Source organism: Manihot esculenta, chromosome 14 (assembly GCF_001659605.2).
Source record: "Manihot esculenta cultivar AM560-2 chromosome 14, M.esculenta_v8, whole genome shotgun sequence".
Taxonomy (NCBI): domain Eukaryota; kingdom Viridiplantae; phylum Streptophyta; class Magnoliopsida; order Malpighiales; family Euphorbiaceae; genus Manihot; species Manihot esculenta.
The window spans coordinates 16778796-16798991 of record NC_035174.2 but is presented as its reverse complement, the minus strand read 5'-3'; the positions used below and the strand labels follow the sequence as shown (position 1 = coordinate 16798991).

Genomic DNA, 20196 nt, shown 5'->3' with positions numbered 1-20196 from the left:
ACCTCAAGCAGGGCTAAACATTTACGTTCCAAAACTCTGACTTCATTTTTCAGCTGTTGTTGGCGAAGGTCGAACTCTTCAGCCGAGGAAGTCAAGTCTCTGATACGGTCAGAGCTTGTGCTCAACTCCTGCTCAAGGACCTGCACCCGAGCTAAGGCCATCTCTCTCTGAGCCTTTACTTCCTCCAGATGAGTCTGAAGTCCTTCGAAATCAGCCTTTAAGGCACCAAATTGGCGCTGGACTTCAGCTTTCTGGCTAACGGCCTCATCCCTCTCCTTGAGAGCCTCTGTCATAGAGGACAGCTGCTCTAGCACTCCTCTACAGCGAACCTCCAAGGTAGCTGCCCTCTCATCAGCCTCCTGGAGAACATTGCGAGTCCGAGACAACTCATCTTCTAAGGACGAGGTATGCTTGGCCGTCTCGGCTGTTTTCTCTTCAGCCTTTTTGAGGGCCTCCAACGCAGAATGCAATTCCACCTGGAGGGACTGGATCTGCTCCCGAGCAGCTACCAAATTGCCCCTCGCATCACTGGTGGCAGATATATTCTCCTCCAGACGTGCCTCTTCAATTCGGCGATCTACGGACTCTCGGAGGGAGCGATCACGGATATCCACCTCCATAAAGAGGCCCGTCACCTAACATGAAAACGCAACCATCAAGAAAAAGAAACAAAGCAAACTGAAAGGAGGGGGAAAAATGACTTACCATTAGAAGCATCTCCCTAATGGACGATCCGAGCTCCTCACGAGAGCGAGAATGGAAGGATGCTTGCTGCTTGGTAAAGCTGGATAAAAGGCCGGTCAGAGCAAGAAGGCGTGGATCCGAGGCCTCTGTGGCTCCACCAAACATTTGCTCCCTAAGAAGGTCGGCAACAGCACTGGCCGGAGACTCGGATGTAATACCCGACGTCTTTAGAGAATTGCCAGGAGAAGGCAATGACGGGTCAGCAGCAACACCTTTCCCTTTCCCAATGGGAGGAAGAGCTGGAGAAGATCCTGTTGCAACCCTGGACTTCTTCCGGACAGGAGAAGAGGCAGATTTTCCAGAAGAGGCTGGGCGCTTGCCTCCGATCTTTGCTGGAATGCCCTCAGAACCCTCAGGTTCAGTCCTCACAGGGACAGGGGCACTTTCACCAGAAACCTCTGGACTTTGATCCCCTAGGAGGATGATCTCCATCCCCGTCCCAGAGGTCTCCTTGTCTTCAGCAGGGGACTTAAACTTTCCCCTTGACACCTCCTCAGTAGAATGGGCAGCACCCTGTCCCACTTGTTCAGTAGACTTTGAGCTCAACCCACCACGGCTAGATGGCTGAGCCGATTTAGTGCTGTGAGAGCTCGGCTTGGAAGCTCGAGAAGAAGCTTTACCAGACGGCCGGCTGACCTTCTCGGAGGAAGCGACCTGAGCTAGCTCTATAGCAATCTCAGTTACAGAACGCCCATCCCCAAAGGCGTCAAAAATTGCGTGCATGTTCTCCCGAGACAGGTCAAGGTTCTTGGGGAATTTGATGCCGTCCATTTTAACCTCAGAAGCTGCAAAAAATAAGAAATTATACAGAATCAGCATATTATCTGATATTCTTAACAACGAAGAAACAGAATAGCCGGACAAAGCACTATACCCGTGTCCTGGATATCCCTAAGGTTGGCCGCAAACATACACTTCTCGACATCATACTTCCTCTCAACGGAAGTCAGTCGAAGCAGCCCAACCTGCTCAATAAGACTCAATTCGGGCAGATCATTACAGCCCGGAAAGATCTCCCCCCAACTTAGGCCCACATCCCACGATCGGCAGGACCCTAGTTTCAGCTCCGCCACAAGGAAATTCTCTATCCACCCCTTTATAGAATCCTTGTAGCCCGTAAGAAGAGATAGCCCATTGCGGGGGGAAAAGTAATAGAAGTTTTGCTTCGCCCTAACCAGGCGGAAAAAAGTAACAAACAGACAGGCCGTAGGTGTGAAACCCCAACACAGACAGATAGACTCAAAACAGGACATAAATAAAATGGAATTTGGGGATAACATTCGAGGAGTTACCCCAAAGTATTCAAAGACCTCAACAAAGAAAGGGAAAAAAGGAAATGGTAGACCAAATTCTCTCTGCTTTAGGAAAAACACTATGCTACGACCCTCTTGGGGATCCACTAAACCAGGAGGGGGAGGGTAGGGAAGAACTATCCTCTCATTTGGACGAGGTGCTCGAATAAAATACAACGGAGTATCTAGAAGCCTCCGGGAGATGTGATCAGTTATATTGGAAGAAGTAATACGTGACTCAAGGTTAACAACATCAGGAAGCTTTGAACTTGCCATTGAAGAACAAGGGAGCGTACCTGAGAACACAATAAGGTGAAAAACGCAAAAGGAGTCGCAGGAAGCCAGAGAGCAGAAGAGAGCTAATTTCTTCGGAAGACAGAAGGAATTCGAAATGAAAGGCAATGATGAGACGGAACGTTGATCTGAACAGTTTTGTCTTGGAGCGGCGCGATCATTAATTGCTCTCGAAGTTTACCCTCTCAACGGTTAAGTAATAACCGGAGAGAAGGTAAAGGGGCAAAAGGATGATCGCTGGGCTTGTCTACATCTATCAAGGGCCAGGTCCACAATGATAGCCCATCACTTAAAGGCCCAGGCAAGCCCAACTTGTTCAGACCTGATCTCCAGCCAAGACAACGTAACCCACAAGATTCATCACTTCACCACATCCATGGCAAGTATCAAGGAAATGGAAAGAAAAACTCAAAGATGCAAGCAGATGAAAGCATGATAAAGGTTAGACCTACTCATCACATAGAATATATAAGATTTGACTTGTTAAAACAAGGGTACCTCGGATCTATACTGAGCTGAGAGCTTAGAGTTCGACTTATCAGAAGCCGAGCTCATAGGTCGGAATAGTCCAGCTCGGACAACATGACCTGAGAGCCCGGCCATCTAACCCAGAGCTCATTTCACTAAGCGAAAGACAGAGCTCTCAGGTCGGCTAGTCCAGCTCGGACAACGCACCTGAGAGCCCGGATGAAGGAGACTCAAAGCTCAATTCATCTAAGTAGAGACCGAGCTCATAGATCGGTCAGACAACCCAGTTTGGAAATATGAAAGCCCAGTTGGCTAAATGGGTCCGAAGTCCGGCTCACGAGTACAGTTAGTTCAGCTCAGAAAAAACAAATTTCAGTTAAAGCTACGAAGAAAAGCAGTTTCAGTACTCCATCCATGGTAGAGAAAGAACAACTCAAGTATGAACGAAAACGAGAACTTCATTAAAAGAAAAGCACATTACAGCACGTTACAAAGGCCTACACTACGGGACGAAAGACTATCCTTAAAGGATTTACATAGCCACATGCATCATCATCAACAATTACATCGTTATCACCTATCCTACTACTTCGGCCTTCGGTTCGGAGAAACTCTCGCAGCTCGATATGTGAGTTTGGCAGAAAGAGCTGCAGAAAGCCAAGAAGTTAATCCTCATAAGCGTTTCCCATGGATCCTCTGTAGGACGGCATTCGGTTGCCCAAGTGTGATACGCGTGACAAACTCACATGTCATATGCTGTGTGTATATCACGCATAAAAAAACACGGGCTTCAGATTACGACCTCAGGAGGATCGCCGGGCTAACGTGTGAAGGTACCAGCAGAAGCTTGACTGAGTGTAGCAGATCTCAGTCTCGCGTAATACTGGTACTTCACATCAAAGAGACTAATAATACTAGTGCTTCACATCAAAGAAAACAACAAACCGAGCACTTGAGCCCCTTCCATTTATATCCAAAGAAGGCAGCAACGGGGGAGGTCGGCCAGAAGATCTGGGCAAAATAATTTCAGCAACTTGCCGAATGGTCCCACCCATCAACCGCCCTACCAGACGGATCCCCAAAGCAACATTCAAACTCCTTAGAGGTAACATCCACTCCTCTGAAATTTTGAATTGACTCATCTTCATCTCAGGTACTACGAAAGAATCCCAAAACAGAGATAAGTTAGCACAATTTTCCGTCGAGATGATAAAAGTAAGATTAAAACAAATTCCTGGGGCAACACAGCAATGTAATATCAAGCTCGCCTTCGCCCGCTTGAAGAAGGCACCAAATGGATCCTTCACAGATAAAACAAGAAAATCTCTCTGTTCCAACAAAGTGCCTGGGAATGGTAAAGAGGTGAGGTTAACATATATATCCAAAAGTTTATGTTTTGCAGGACAAGGTAGAGCCGAATTCTCAATTAATGCTGTCAGAATCCTTCAAAGATATTCATGAGAAAAGAAAGAAAAGACATGTCCAGATAACAATGACAGGAAAGCAAAAATAACCGAGAACGCGGAGAATAAAGAAAAGTCCGAAAGAGGAAAGAGCAGATAGGATTCAGAAACTGCGCAAAGATAAAAAAATGAAAGAGTATTATAAAGACACCTGGACACGAACAGGCGCGGCCATGATGGTTCTTGATATTCACCCCCTCGGCAGTTGGAGCAATAACTCCCGAGAAGGTGAAGGGGCAATTGATGACCGCCGGATTTCTTCACCCCAGAACAGGGGCTTGACCCCAGCCAAAGGCCCATGACACAGAGGCCCACGTACTTGATACCCCCCAACAAGCCTGGCTCATCCCAGCTTCCGGGCCGGGCTCGACCAAGCTTCCTCACTCAGTCCAGCCTGATCCCTGACCAGCAGACCCCTCTCAGGCCCAGCGTCCAGCCCAACTCTCGGCCCAGCCCGGGGTCCAGAACAGTACTCACCAGACAGCCTGGCAGATCCGCTCGAACGTACGCATGAGGAGAATCAGAGGCCGTTACGCATGTAACAGGCAGCTGATACCCTAGTACACCCGAATCTGTATGGCAGAGATGCATGGCCCAATCCTGGAGAGACCTTTACACGTCACCAGCAAGCAAGACAATGTATAAAAGAGGAGTCCCCTCCTCAGAAAGTTTAAGCCTTATTCTGTAACACAAAACCCTTGAAAAACCCTATTGGATCTCAGATCATCAATTTGAATGGTTAATTATTAGTTAACCAATAAATAAAATAGATAGATTGATTAAATTTAATTACAAAAGCAACTAACTTATGATGGATAAAGATAGTTTGGATTCAAATTTGATCCAAATTAACCATTGAACACCCCTACTAAAGACCCTAGAAGATAAACACCCCGTAGAGATGAACCCTCTCTCTAAAAACTCTCATAAACAAGTTAGTCTTTCACGTGTCTCCCTCAAAAATCACATTCTATAAAAGAAAAACACACTATCATAAGAATAAACAAAAAAAATTAATAAAAAAGTGAAAAAAAAAGATCCACTCAAATGTAGAGTAAGACGAAATCCAAATCTCTGTATGAGATAGGGTCTTTGGACAGAAAAGTCGTATAAGCGGACAAACGAGAGAACTTGATTTCAAATGAAGAATCGAGAGAGAAAAATATCACTCTAAAATATGAAAGAGAGAGTCCTATTAATAAAAAAAATTCTTAATTTCGGATAGAAAATTTTTTTAAAAAACATCAAAATATTTTGCCACAAAACTACATCTTAGACATACGTTAAGTGATATATATATAGAAACCTTATTGCTCTTAAAGACGAAATACAGTTATTAATATTACATAATAACAGTCCAAAATAAGCGGTGAGCTGTCATCGTGAGATAGATCTACGTGGCAAGAAATCAGGTGAGTAGGAAATATAGTCCATATCTAAAGAAGAAAGATCCAGACACTATGATATCCGGTGCGTTATCAAGACTCGTCTTTCACCTCTAATCGCGCGAAATTATTAATTTATTAGCTGATAATATTTTTTATCAAGCAGCCGGCCACATCATTACCGAATTATTGAAAAATTTTATATTCAACTCTATATTCAACACTATATTTCCTACACAGAGACAAAAATATATTATTTTCTAATACTAAATCTCTAAGTAATTTATTACATTCTCCTATCGAGACAGTGACTTAGAGTATCGAAATGGATGTTATGAATGTTTTCTTCATCGTAACCAATCACAACACAATTTCGATTCAATCACGGTCGTTTATCTAATCTCAACTACATCAATTATTTTAATTATATATATATATATATTAATTAAAATAATTGATGTGGTTGATATTAAATAAATAATATGGCTGCATTAAAATTGTGTTGTGATTAATTACGAACAATAAAGAAAAAATTTAACTAATAAATTTTTATAGTATGTAATTAAAATAATTGATGTTGTTGATATTAAATAAATGATATGGCTCCATTGAAAGTGTGCTGTGATTGATTACGGTCAATAAAGAAAAAAATTAACTAATAAATTTTTATAGTATGGAAATTAAATAATAATTTATATATATATATATATATAATTTAATTTTTATACTATAAAAAATAATTAATTAATTAATTAATTTAAAGAAAATACATTAAAATTTTATTAAATTTTTAAAATAAATATATTAATTAATTATTTCATTAATTATAACTTTTATTACTTTTAGTCATTCAGTTTTAAATAATTTAAGATGCGGCAAATCTGTTATTTATCCCCGCGTGGCAAAACGACCTGATTTAATTTTTTTTGAAACCCAGATTTAGGACAATTTTTTTCTCAAAACCTAATTAAGCAAAATGCCCATATCTTGCCCTCTTTCATTTGCCGGTCTCAATTTCATTGCTTTTATTTGCAACATTTTCACCTAAAAGTTAGTATCAAGTCTAGGAATCTTGCTTCCTTTCTCTTTTCTCTCCTCCTTTTGCTTTTTCTTCCTCTCTTCCTTCTCCTCTTTCCTTCCCTGTTTTTACCTCTGTTTTTCGCATTCCTTCTCTGTTTCTTCCTTTAGAAATCTCACTGTCTCAGTCTCCCTTTGAATTCAAATTTTGATTAACTGTACTTATAAAAAAAAGTATAGCCAAAATACTTGCACCTTTTATTAATTTTTTAATAAAATAAATTTTGAATTATTGAAAAAATATTCATCATTAAAATTTATTTCAATAAAGTTTGAAAGCATTATGACAATAAAACTGTATACGAAGAAGGTGATAAAGTTGAATTTGCTTACATTTGTGTTCCATTAATTAACAAGCAAAAAGATTTAGTTTTTTTTCTGATGAATTCGGTCCACGATTGCTTGGAACATTGGGCTGTATTAGATACCTCACATACTTAGCCCAGAAATTCTGAACGCACGAAAGAAGGTAAAAAACGAAAAGATCAAATCTTTATTAACAAAGAAAATTCAGCACACTCAAATTACAACTCCATACAAAAGAACCACATGACACCCATTACATTGCAGATTACACTCATCTATATTACTTGTTTATTAGAAGATATTGTAATTCTAATACCTTTTTTCAGACCAAACTGCAACAACCCATAGATGGAATTTGCCATTGTTTTCAGTCAACCAGAGATCTCAATGGCCTTAACGTCTGGTTTCTTGACGTCCTCTTTAGGCACAGTCACTGTCAGGACTCCGTTCTCCATGCTTGCCTTAACCTCGTCAACTTTTGCATTCTCTGGCAGCCTGAATCTTCTCAAGAATTTCCCACTTGATCTCTCAACTCTATGCCACTTCTCGTTCTTCTCTTCCTTCTCTTTGCTTCTCTCTCCACTTATCTGCAAAACCCTGCCTTCTTTTACCTCCACTTTCACTTCCTCTTTCTTTATTCCTGGAAGATCAGCCTTGAAAACGTGAGCCTCCGGAGTTTCCTTCCAGTCTATGCGCGTCTTGGCAAATGCTGAAGTTTCATTTGCGGACTCAGTCGAAGACATTGGTTCTCCGGCCACCGAAGAAGCTTCCTGGAATGAGAGACATTTTTCTTGCTTGGTTTTTGAAATTGCAATTGAGAGAAAAGAACAAGATTTCTCAGTGAAGGCTTGTTTGTATTTGTGTATTTCTATGCTTAGATCTGTGGTTTGAAGAGAGGAAGGAAGGAGGTATATATAGGGTGCGGTTTCTTAACTGTTATATGATGAAACTTCTAGAAGTATATGGTTAGTTCTCGATGGTTCAGGAAGAAGGAAACAGGAGATCTTTCTAGAATGTGGATGAAATTGGAGTAAAGGATCGTGTCTGACGTGTATGAGTAATTATATAGTACAACAACTATGGCATACTTAGGCAATTTTATATAGTATAATAAATTAATAAATAGATATATATATATACTAAAAAATAGATGATGAACACTTAAAACATAATAACTAATTTAATTTTTTAAAAAAATTAGTTATTATGTTTTAAGTGTTCATCATTAATTTTTTAAAAAAATTATTTTTTTTATACTTATATTTTTATTTTATTAATTTTTTATATCATATAAATATGCCGTATAATTTACACAGTACAACTTTGTATTTTATAATTTTTCCTCATGTGGCTGCATGCAAAATATAAGCCCATGCCTCGTTCGCTTCACTAGTTGGAAAAGTTCTTAAAGTTTAAGAATAAATAATTATATCTTATAAAATTTAAGGTACTTGATATATAAAAAAATTAATAAAATATATTACTAATAAAAATAAAATTATAATTATAACTTTTCATTGATAAATGCTAGATAATTTCATGGTCAATGAATAAGACTTAAACTTCGTTGAGATAATGATTATTATTATAGTGTTTGTATACTTAACCGCTAGCTATTGTTGATAGACTTTATATATATTATATTATTGTATTCTGTATAGAAATACAAACAATATATAGAATTCTCGATACCATAAACCTCCATATGGTATCAGAGCCGTAAAGGCTTTACAGCAAATTCTTCTCTTGGTTTTTACGTTTTTCTCATATTATTCTTCCTTCTGTTCGTAACAGCAATGGCTAGCATTGAGTAATCTCTTATTTCAACTACTGTCGGATCTACATCATTTATCTCCAATCTTCAGATTCCAAACGTCACTCAATTTCTCACAATTAAACTCACTTCGGGTAATTATTTGCTATGACATGCACAAATCATGCCTCTTCTTCATGGATACAGATTGGCTTCTTATGTCGATGATACTGTTACTGCACTAGATCGCTTTTTACCCAATGGCAAACCAAATCCCACATTTATGGATTAGTTCTGTCAAGATCAGATCGTTCATAACTGGATTAATTGTTTCGTTTCTGAATCTATTCTTTATCTGGTCACTCGTTGCGCCACTGCCAAGGATGCTTGAGACAAGCTCACTGTAATTTATTCCACCAGTGCTAAAACGCGAATTCAACAGCTACATAAACAACTCAAGCATTTGCAGCGAGGTAATTATTCGATTGACAATTACATGCGCAAAGCAAAATCGTATTATGATTAGCTTTGTGCATTAGAAGGATCTGTTACAGAGAAAAATCTTTTCTGTGATGTTTTGGAATGATTGGATCCGGATTCTCGTCCTTTTATGCGTGCTATAGAAGCACGAAATACTCATATTACTTTTAGTGAGTTGTATGCATTACTGCTCAAAGAAGAATCCCAATTGAAGTTTGATTCTCTCACTCTTAATTTTGTCGTTCTTGCTACTGCTCACTATGCAAATTCTAGACGAGGCAGTAGAGGGCATGGCCGTGGTTACCGTGGGCGTGGTGGACAGTCATCATATCAAGGACGCAGTTTTGGGCAGTCTAGTTATGCTTCTGGTCGTGGCACTTCTACTTTAACATGTTTTAATTTCAATGGAACAGGACATGTTTCAAGACAATGTCCCTCACCTCGCACCAATTCTCAAGCCAATGTAGTAAAAACTCAAACCAAACCTCTTCAGGTTTGGACTGTGGACTCCGGCGCAAATTATCATCTAGTAGCTAATCAGGAAACTATAGCTCATCCTGTTCCTGTTAATGATCCCACCGCTCTCACAATTGCTAATGGTAAAACACTTTCCTGTCTTATCTCGTGGTTCTTCAATTACTTCTATTAATGGTCATAATTTTCGTTTGAATGATATTCTTTATTCACCTGCTATCACTAACAATTTAATGCCAGTTTCTGCTTTTACTTCATAAAATAACACTTCAATTGAATTTTTTCCTAACAAATATTTTGTGAAAGATATCCCCACGAAGCAGGTGTTATACCAAGGTCCGAGTGACAATGGTCTTTATCACTTTCCTCTACAACAAGTTCGGTTATTCTCTCCAAAAACTTTTCCAGCAATGGTTTCGTTATGGCATGAGCGGCTAGAACGTAAAAATTTCTAAGTTGTTCATGATGTTCTTAGATCTAATAATATTTTTTTTTAATTCTAGTAATAAATTTCATCATTTTCATGCTTATAATGTGAGTAAATCACATAAACTACCGTTTGTTGATTCTCATTATCGTGCTAAACAGCCTTTTGAACTCATTTATTCTGACGTTTGGGGTCTTGCCCCTGTTGTTCCTATTGATGGTTTTCGTTATTATGTGATTTTCTATGATCATTTTAGTAAGTATTACTGGTTATATTTTCTTAAATAAAAATCTGATGTCTTTCTTGTCTTTGTTCAATTTCGGTGTTTAGTAAAAAAATATTTTGGACTGTCTATCAAAAACTTTCAATCGGATTGGAGGGAGAATTTCGGTCTTTGTCCAATTACTTGAAAGAACATGGGATTTTACAAAGGGTTTCTTGTCCTCACACTCCTAAACAAAATGGATGTGCATAACGAAAGTATAGGCATGTTGTTGAGTTAGGCCGATCTCTATTACATCATGCTTTAGTTCCTTACAATTACTGGACTTATGCCTTCAATACTGCTACCTATACAATAAATAGATTGCCCTCTTCATTCAATAACAAACACACTCCCTATGAACTTTTATTTCATGAGAAACCTACTTATGATGAATTGCGTGTGTTTGTTCATTGTGTTATCCTTGGTTGAAACCTTATTCATCTCACAAACTTGCTCCTAAGTCTTCTCGTTGTGTTTTTTTTTGCTATAGTAAACTTCATAAATGGTATACTTGTCTTGAAATTTCTTCTGGTCGTCTTTTTATCTCACGCCATGTCTTATTTTTTGAGCAGGAGTTTCATTTTAAGAAGTTGGATGATACTGGCACCACCTTAATGGCTAAAGTGAGTCCTACGTCCATTCCGTTACCACCCATTCCACCTTTGTCAAACACACAACCTGGTGTTTTAGGAGCAGCCTCCAAAACGCAGCTTACAAATCTCTTCTAGACATCAAAACAACGTTGCTTCCATTAACTCCAACCCTTACCCAAAACAACGCCACAACTGACACAAGTCAGGCCCACACCATAAGCCCATCATCTGAGCGCATCGTATCACTTTACACTATCCAAACCGAGCTGACCAATTTTCATCAAACCGAACCGCTTACTCCTCCAACTCAGCTAAACCTCCAACGCACCGTTTCAATTACACAACCAGAATCAGATTCCAACCTATTCGATCCCAGTAGAAACAACACTTCATCTCCTCCCCCTGTTCCTTTGCAAGTTAAGACACATTCCATAGTAACTAGACAGAAAACGGGCAAGCTCAAACCACAAACTCCATAGTCTCTAAAGTTAAATAATGTGACTGCCTCCTTCTCAGTACTTAGTTGCTACACTCAAGCTGTCAAAGATTCAAATTGGCGTGATGTCATGATTCAAGAGTTTAATGCTTTAATTCAAACCGAAACTTAGGAACTCGTTCCTCGGGACAAGGCATAGAATATAGTTGGTTGTAAATGGGTGTTTAGAGTTAAATAAAAATCTAATGGCAGTATTGATAGATATAAGGCTCGTCTTGTTGCTAAGGGATATCATCAACGTCCTAGTATTGATTATTTTGAAGCTTTTTCACCGGTTGTCAAACCAACTACTATTCGAATAATTTTGTCCTTGGCCATCTCAAATGGTTGGTTAGTGAAGCAATTAGATGTCTCTAATGCTTTTCTGCATGGAGATTTGGATGATAGAAGTTTACATGGAGCAGCCTCCAGGTTTCACTGATAAATCAAAACCAGATCATGTTTGTCGTCTATGCTGTTCACTATACAGTCTTCGTCAACCTCCAAGTCAGTGGTATAAACGTATGTTCTCAGCCTTAATCAATCAAGGGTTTCGAATATCTCCTGCAGATTCCTCTCTATTTTGTTATGTCAAGAACAATATCAAGTTGTTTATCCTTGTGTATGTGAACAATATTATCATGACCAGTATATGCAGTCATACTTTGAATCATATTATTTCCTCTCTCAAATCTGAGTTCATGTTGAAAGATTTGGGTACATTGGAGTATTTCCTTAGTATGGAGGCAACTTGGACTGCTGATGGACTTTTGTTAACTCAACAAAAGTATATACTTGACTTGCTTCACAAAGCACAGATGGGAGATTACAAGGAAATTTCCATACTAGCAACTCCAAAAGATAAGATGTCTGCTACACAAAGCCACCTAATGAGTGATCCCATATTATATCGGAGTGTAGTAGGTGGATTGCAATACTTGAGTTTAACCTGACCTGAGGTATGTTATTCAGTTCACAAGGTTTTTCAGTTTTTTCATGCACCTACTGAAAACAATTGGTGTTCGGTTAAGCGTATATTGAGGTATCTCAAGCACACTGCTGGTCATGGTCTTCACATCTCCAAATCGGCAAACACATATTTGAATATATATATATACTGATGCTGATTCAGTGAGTGACATTGATAATCGCAAGTCCACCACAGGTTATGCTATTTTCATGGGCAAAAATCTCATATCTTGAAATTATAAGAAATAATAAAAAGTTGTCGTTCATCAATAGAGGCTGAGTATCGAGCTATTGGTCTTGCTGTCACTGAATTAACTTGGATTCAGTCAATGTTGCATTACATTACTTTCCATTCCACCAAAACTCCCAACTTGTGGTGTGATAATATTGGCGCAACATATCTTTCTATCAATCCTGTTTTCCATACTCGACGAAGCACTTGAAAGTCGATTTTCATTTCGTTCGTGATAAAGTACAAAAGAATGAAGTCAAAGTGCATTTTATTTGCTCTAAAGATCAATTAGCAGACATTCTGGCTAAACCATTATCCAAGATGCGACATCAAACTCTAATGCAACACTTAACAATTCGTCATGTCCCCACAATGCACGAATTAAGGGGACGTGATAAAACTTAGAGTTCATTGAGATAATATTTGTTATTATATAGTCTGTATACTTAGCCACTAGCTAACTATTGATAGACCTTATATATACTAAACAAATATATTCTATACAGAAATACAAACAATATATAGAATTATGATATTATAAACCTCCATATATTTTAAATTTTAGGTAAATAGACTATAATTTATTTTAACTACTATTTTTTTGGATAATTTGATTAGTAAATTTTATGATTATTTTTTATTTTTTATAATGTATATCAAACCATTTATTTTATTATTTTATATAATTATTAATTTATTTTACTAATAATAATAATAATAATAATAATAATAATAATAATAATAATAATAAGGAGGAGGTAATATATTGGAATTCGAAAACAGAGTAATATAGCAAGAATCGGATTAGGATACTCAATGTTACCAAATGAAAAAAAATTCAAAAATTTCATATTAGTCTTAATTCAATTCTTCGTCAAAATTCGCTCCATTCGCTCTATTCTAAAGATGTTAAATCTTTACAGTAAGTTACAGTTAGTGGCCACAATGTTTATCTCATTTCAATAACATCAATTATTTTAATTAAAAAGATATATTAACCATTTCTATACTATAAAAAAAATTGTTACTTAATTTTTTTAATTTAAAAAAATTACATTAAAATTTTTAAAATAAATATATTAATTAATCACTCTGATTTTTAGTCATTCAGTTTTAAAAATATATTAAATATCACTTTTCCTTTTTTCTTAAAAGAAAATTTTGATCATTTAAGATGCGGTAAATCTATTATTTATTTCCGCGTCTCTCTAAAATGTGGCAAAACGATCTGATTTAAAACTTGTTTTAAACCCAGATTCAGGACAAACTTTTTTTCAAACCTAATTAAGCAAAATGCCCAGATCTTACCCTCTTTTATTTGCCGGTCTCAATTTCATTGCTTTAATTTGCTAACATTTTCACCTAAAAGTTAGTATCAAGTCTAGGAATCTTGCTTCCTTTCTCTTTTCTCTCCTTTTTCTTTTTCTTCCCCTCTTCCTTTGCCTCTTTCCTTCCCTGATTTTACCTCTGTTTTTCCCCTTCCTTCTCTGTTTCTTCCTTTGGCAATCTCACTGTCTCAGTCTCCCTTTGAATTCAAATTTTAATTAAAAGTAATTATAAAAAAAAAATTATAGTCAAAATACTTGCACTTTTTATTAATTTTTTAATAAAATAAAATTTGAATTATAGAGAAAATCTTCATCATTAAAATTTATTTCCATAAATCTGAAAAGAATTATGACAATAAAACTGTATACGAAAAGATCAAATCTTTATTAACAAAGAAAATTCAGCACACTCAAATTACAACTCCATACAAAAGAACCACATGACACCCATTACATTGCAGATTACACTCATCCATATTACTTGTTTATTAGAAGAAATTGTAATTCTAATACCTTTTTTCAGACCAAACTGCAACACCCCGTAGATGGAATTTGCCATTGTTTTCAGTCAACCAGAGATCTCAATGGCCTTGACATCTGGTTTCTTGACCTCCTCTTTAGGAACAGTCACTGTCAGGACTCCGTTCTCCATGCTTGCCTTAACCTCGTCAACTTTTGCATTCTCTGGCAGCCTGAATCTTCTCAAGAATTTCCCACTTGATCTCTCAACTCTATGCCACTTCTCGTTCTTCTCTTCCTTCTCTTTGCTTCTCTCTCCACTTATCTGCAAAACCCTGCCGTCTTCTACCTCCACTTTCACTTCCTCTTTCTTTATTCCTGGAAGATCAGCCTTGAAAACGTGAGCCTCCGGAGTTTCCTTCCAGTCTATGCGTGTGTTGGCAAATGCTGAAGTTTCATTTGCGGACTCAGAGCGAGGAGATGAGACTGAGAGAGATGTGCTTGGGAATGGGAAGTCATGGAAGGGATGCCAGGAGTCGAGAGAGAAAGGATCGAAGACGTTGGTTCTCCGGCCACCGAAGAAGCTGCTTGGAATGAGAGACATTTTTCTTGCTCGGTTTTTGAAATTGGAATTGAGAGAAAAGAACAAGATTGCTCAGTGAAGGCTTGTTTGTATTTGTGTATTTCTATGCTTAGATCTGGGGTTTGAAGGGAGGAAGGAAGGAGGTATATATAGGGTGCGGTTTCTTAACTGTTATATGATGAAACTTCTAGAAGTATATGGTTAGTTCTCGATGGTTCAGGATGAAGGAAACAGGAGATGTTTCTAGAATGTGGAGGAAATTGGAGTAAAGGATCGTGTCTGACGTGTGTGAGAACAACTATGGTATATTAAAAAATAGATGATGAACACTTAAAACATGATAATTAATTTAATTTTTTTAAAAAATATTTTTTATATATATTTTTTTATTTTATTAATTTATTATACCATATAAATATGCTGTATAATTTATGTATTTTATAATTTTTCCTCATGTGGCTGCATGCAAAATATAAGCCCATGCCTCATTCGCTCCACTAGTGGAAAAAGTTCTTAAAATTTAAGAATAAATAATTATATCTTATAAAATTTAAGATACTTGTTGATACGTAAAAAACAAAATTAATAAAATATATCAAAAAAAATAAAATTATAATTATAACCTTTTATTGATTTTTAATCATTGTTTTTTTTATAATTTGATTAGTAAATTTTATGATTATTTTTATTTTTTATAGTATATATCAAACCAATTATTTTATGTAATTATTAACTTATTTTAATAATAATAATAATAATAATAATAATAATAATAATCAAAAGAAGGTAACATGCGGCACTGATAGAGCAATGTAATAAAAGTCTGATAAGGTAATACTCAGATCCCATCGAAAGAAAAAAAAGACTCAAAAATTTCAAGTCAATCTCAATTCGATTGTTAATCAAATTTTGCTTTATTCTGAAGAGGTCAAATTTTCATATGAAATTGCCTTAACGGCTATAATTCAGCAGTCCTCTTTTATGCCTGTAATCACCGAATTTTTGACCAATTAGTCGACAAGATCCCTTATCAATGAATCGGCCACATGCCCCAGATCATAAAGGCAACTATTATCTTTGAATCGAAGATCAGTGGAGTCCCTTAATGCTATATGAGATTCGTTCAAAGTAAACAGTAAACTATGTGATAAACCTGTACGTAGTCCTACCGGTAGAAAAGAAGACTCAGAAGATTCAAGTCAATCTCAAGACATGTCGGTTTCAGGTTGAACAGACTCTCACTTTTAACTTCAGGATGAAACTCTACAAGGAAGTTAGTGTTAACAATTACAATCCAGCAGATTCTCTTTATGCCTGTAATCATGAGATTCTCGATCAATTAGTCGATGAAGATCCTTACTAATAATCCGGCTCCATCATTATTGGATTATCAGAAAATGATATATCTATCTCTATTTTCTTACGGTATAAAAAGAGAACGATCGCGGAGGTAAATGTACGCTATTCTTTAATACTAAATCTCTAAGCAATCATTGTATTCTCTTTTTGAAATATTGATTTTAGCATTGGAGTGGCTGCTGTGAACACCTCTTATCACCTCACGTTTTCTTCCCTACAGGTCATAACTAATTACAACTATCGCTCAGCTCTGATCACATCGTTTATTTAATCTCAACAACATCATAAATTATTTAATTTTTAACTCATGCAATATTTAAAAGTAGTCATGTTTCTAAAAAAAAATAATAATGTGTAAAATATATTTTATTTTTTAATTTTTAAAAATTAAATTAGTCATATTTTTGAAAATAATTAAAATAATATGTAGAGATTATTTTAACTTTTTATTTTAACTTTTTAATTTTTGAAAAATTAAAATTAAAATTAAAATTTTTATTTTGCAATTAAGATTTTTTTAACCTTACCAGATTTAAAAATATATAATTTATAAAATTAATTAGTTATTTTTTGCTTATTATTTAAAATGTAATATTTAAATTTAATTATTTTATTTTTATTTAATTTTTATGATATTTTTAATTTATATTTTTAATTACGCTTTTATTATGTTAGTAAATTTCATAATTAATATATCATTAATTATTAAATTAATTTTAATAGTTGATAGAATATGAAGCTAATAGATGATTTGAATGGTTAATTATTAGTTAACCAATAAAAAAAAATAGATAGATTGATTATATTTGATTACAAAACCAACTAACTTATGATGGATTAAGATAGTTTGAATCCAAATTTGATCCAAATCAACCATTAAATACCATACTAAAGAGCGAGAAGATAACCACCCCATAAAGATGAACCTCTCTCAAAAAACTCTCAAGTTAGTCTTTCATCTATCTCTCTCAAACACACTATCGGAAGAGAAATTAACAAAAAATTAATAAAGAACAACCCAATCAAATGTAGGATAAGACGATATTCAAATTTCTGGGTGAGATAGAATCTTTGAGGAGGAAAAGTCGTGTAAACCGATAAAAAAGAGAACTTAATCTCATATAAAAAATTGAAGAAAGAGAGAAAAATCTCTCTCTAAAATATTAAAGAGAGAGGCCAATTAATAAAAAAAATTCTTAATTTAGGTTAAAATTTTTTTTTTAAACATTAGGATATTTTACAGCAAAACTACATTTTATGCATATGTTAAATGATATATATAAGAATTTTATTGCGTCTACGAAATAAAGTAAATGATGGTATATAAAAGCCATTTAAAATAAACTATGAGCTGTAATCACGAGAAATGTTCATGTGGTAAGAGTTAAGTGAGTAGAAAATGTATTTCTAGAAAGAAAGATTTGGACACCATAATACACAATATGTCATCAAGACTCACCTTTTATTTATAATCACGGGATTGTCAACTTATTAGTTGGCAATATATTTTATTAAATACACAATTACATCATTATCGGATTATCGAAAAATTTTATATTATTATTATATTTCTGCAGCAAAAGATTATAAAAACAAAAATACACTATTCTCCAACACTAAATCTCTAAGCAATTTATTACATTCTCTCTTTGAAATAGTAATTTGAACGTCCTAATTGCTCCATGGACAACCACCATTCTCTCATGTTAACTCACGGTATAATTTCAATCCAACCACGTAATCTATCTAATCTGAATAACATCAATTATTTTCATTAAAAAATATATTACCCCTTCATATATATATATATATATATATATATATGAAAATTATTATTTAATTTTTATATTATAAAAAATTTTTTTAATTTTGAAAAAAAATTAAAACTTTATAAAATTTTTAAAATAAGTATATTAATTATTCATCCCATTAATTATACCCATTAGGTGTTTGTTATTTTTATTCATTCAATTTTAAAAATATATTAAATACCAATATTTTTTAAAGAAAAATTTGATAATTTAAGATGCGGTAAATCTATTATTTATTCCCGCGTCTCTCTAAAATACGACAAAACAATCTGATTAAAATTTTTTTTCAAAACCCGGATTCAGGACAAATTTTTTTTTTCAAACCTAATTAAGCAAAATGCCCAGGTCTTGCCCTCTTTCATTTGCCGGTCTCAATTTCATTGCTTTAATTTGCTAACATTTTCACCTAAAAGTTAGTATCAAGTCTAGGAATCTTGCTTCCTTTCTCTTTTCTCTCCTCCTTTTTCTTTTTCTTCCCCTCTTCTTTTGCCTATTTCCTTCCCTATTTTTACCTCTGTTTTTCTCCTTCCTTCTCTGTTTCTTCCTTTGGCAATCTCACTGTCTTAGTCTCCCTTTGAATTCAAATTTTAATTAAAAGTAACTATTAAAAAAATTATAGTCAAAATACTTGCACTTTTTATTAATATTTTAATAAAATAAAATTTGAATTATTGAAAAAATCTTCATCAATAAAATTTATTTCCATAAAGTCTGAAAGCATTATGACAATAAAATTGTATACGAAGAAGGTGATAAGTTCAATTTTCTTACATTTGTGTTCCACTAATTAACAAGCGAAAAGATTTAGTTTTTTCTGGTGAATTCGCTCCATGATTGCTTGGAACATTGGGCTGTATTAGAAACCTCACATACTTAGCCCAGAAATTCTCAACGCATTAAAGAAGGTAAGAAAACGAAAAGATCAAATCTGTATTAACAAAGAAAATTCAGTACACTCAAATTACAACTCCATGCAAAAGAACCACATAACACCAATTATATTACAGATTACACTCATCTATATTACTTGTTTATTAGAAGATATTGTAATTCTAATACCTTTTTTCAGACCAAACTGCAACACCCCATAGATGGAATTTGCCATTGTTTTCAGTCAACCAGAGATCTCAATGGCCTTGACATCTGGTTTCTTGACCTCCTCTTTAGGAACAGTCACTGTCAGGACTCCGTTCTCCATGCTTGCCTTAACCTCGTCAACTTTTGCATTCTCTGGCAGCCTGAATCTTCTCAAGAATTTCCCTCTTGATCTCTCAACTCTATGCCACTTATCGTTCTTCTCTTCCTTCTCTTTGCTTCTCTCTCCACTTATCTGCAAAACCCTGCCTTCTTCTACCTCCACTTTCACTTCCTCTTTCTTTATTCCTGGAAGATCAGCCTTGAAAACGTGAGCCTCCGGAGTTTCCTTCCAGTCTATGCGCGCCTTGGCAAATGCTGAAGTTTCATTTGCGGACTCAGAGCGAGGAGCTGAGACTGAGAGAGATGTGCTTGGGAATGGGAAGCCATAGAAGGGATCCCAGAAGTCGAGAGAGAAAGGATCGAAGACGTTGGCTCTCCGGCCACCGAAGAAGCTGCTTGGAATGAGAGACATTTTTCTTGCTTGGTTTTTGAAATGGGAATTGAGAGAAAAGAACAAGATTGCTCAGTGAAGGCTTGTTTGTATTTGTGTATTTCTATGCTTAGATCTGCGGTTTGAAGAGAGGAAGGAAGGAGGTATATATAGGGTGCGGTTTCTTAACTGTTATATGATGAAACTTCTAGAAGCATATGGTTAGTTCTCGATGGTTCACGAAGAAGGAAACAGGAGATCTTTCTAGGATGTGGAGGAAATTGGAGTAAAGGATCGTGTCTGACGTGCGTGAGTAATTATACAGTACAACAACTATGGTATTATTTAGGCAATTTTATATAGAATAATAAATTAATAAAAAATTAATAAAT

General features: G+C 35.5%; 3 protein-coding genes and 1 pseudogene across 3 annotated transcripts; 1 reads left to right on the top strand and 3 right to left on the bottom strand.

Moving 5' to 3' along the window:
• Window positions 1-7193: 7193 nt before the first annotated feature.
• On the bottom strand, window positions 7194-7830 carry LOC110630984 (annotated as a pseudogene).
• Window positions 7831-9392: 1562 nt separating this feature from the next.
• On the top strand, window positions 9393-9911 carry LOC110600535. Its single transcript, XM_021737394.1, has one exon. It carries the CDS (start codon window positions 9393-9395, stop codon window positions 9909-9911), a length of 519 nt encoding a protein of 172 aa, XP_021593086.1.
• A 4478-nt stretch (window positions 9912-14389) lies between these two features.
• LOC110630982 (17.3 kDa class I heat shock protein) lies at window positions 14390-15203 on the bottom strand. Its single transcript, XM_021778656.2, has one exon. It carries the CDS (start codon window positions 15086-15088, stop codon window positions 14594-14596), a length of 495 nt encoding a protein of 164 aa, XP_021634348.1. The 5' UTR covers window positions 15089-15203; the 3' UTR covers window positions 14390-14593.
• Window positions 15204-19143: 3940 nt separating this feature from the next.
• LOC110631094 (17.3 kDa class I heat shock protein) lies at window positions 19144-19980 on the bottom strand. Its single transcript, XM_021778809.2, has one exon. It carries the CDS (start codon window positions 19844-19846, stop codon window positions 19352-19354), a length of 495 nt encoding a protein of 164 aa, XP_021634501.1. The 5' UTR covers window positions 19847-19980; the 3' UTR covers window positions 19144-19351.
• Window positions 19981-20196: the final 216 nt, after the last annotated feature.

What these genes read in the sequence shown, in the direction of transcription:
- LOC110600535 (XM_021737394.1), top strand. Translation starts at nt 9,393, where the DNA reads ATGCGTGCTATAGAAGCACGAAATACTCATATTACTTTTAGTGAGTTG.
- LOC110630982 (XM_021778656.2), bottom strand. Translation starts at nt 15,088, where the DNA reads ATGTCTCTCATTCCAAGCAGCTTCTTCGGTGGCCGGAGAACCAACGTC.
- LOC110631094 (XM_021778809.2), bottom strand. Translation starts at nt 19,846, where the DNA reads ATGTCTCTCATTCCAAGCAGCTTCTTCGGTGGCCGGAGAGCCAACGTC.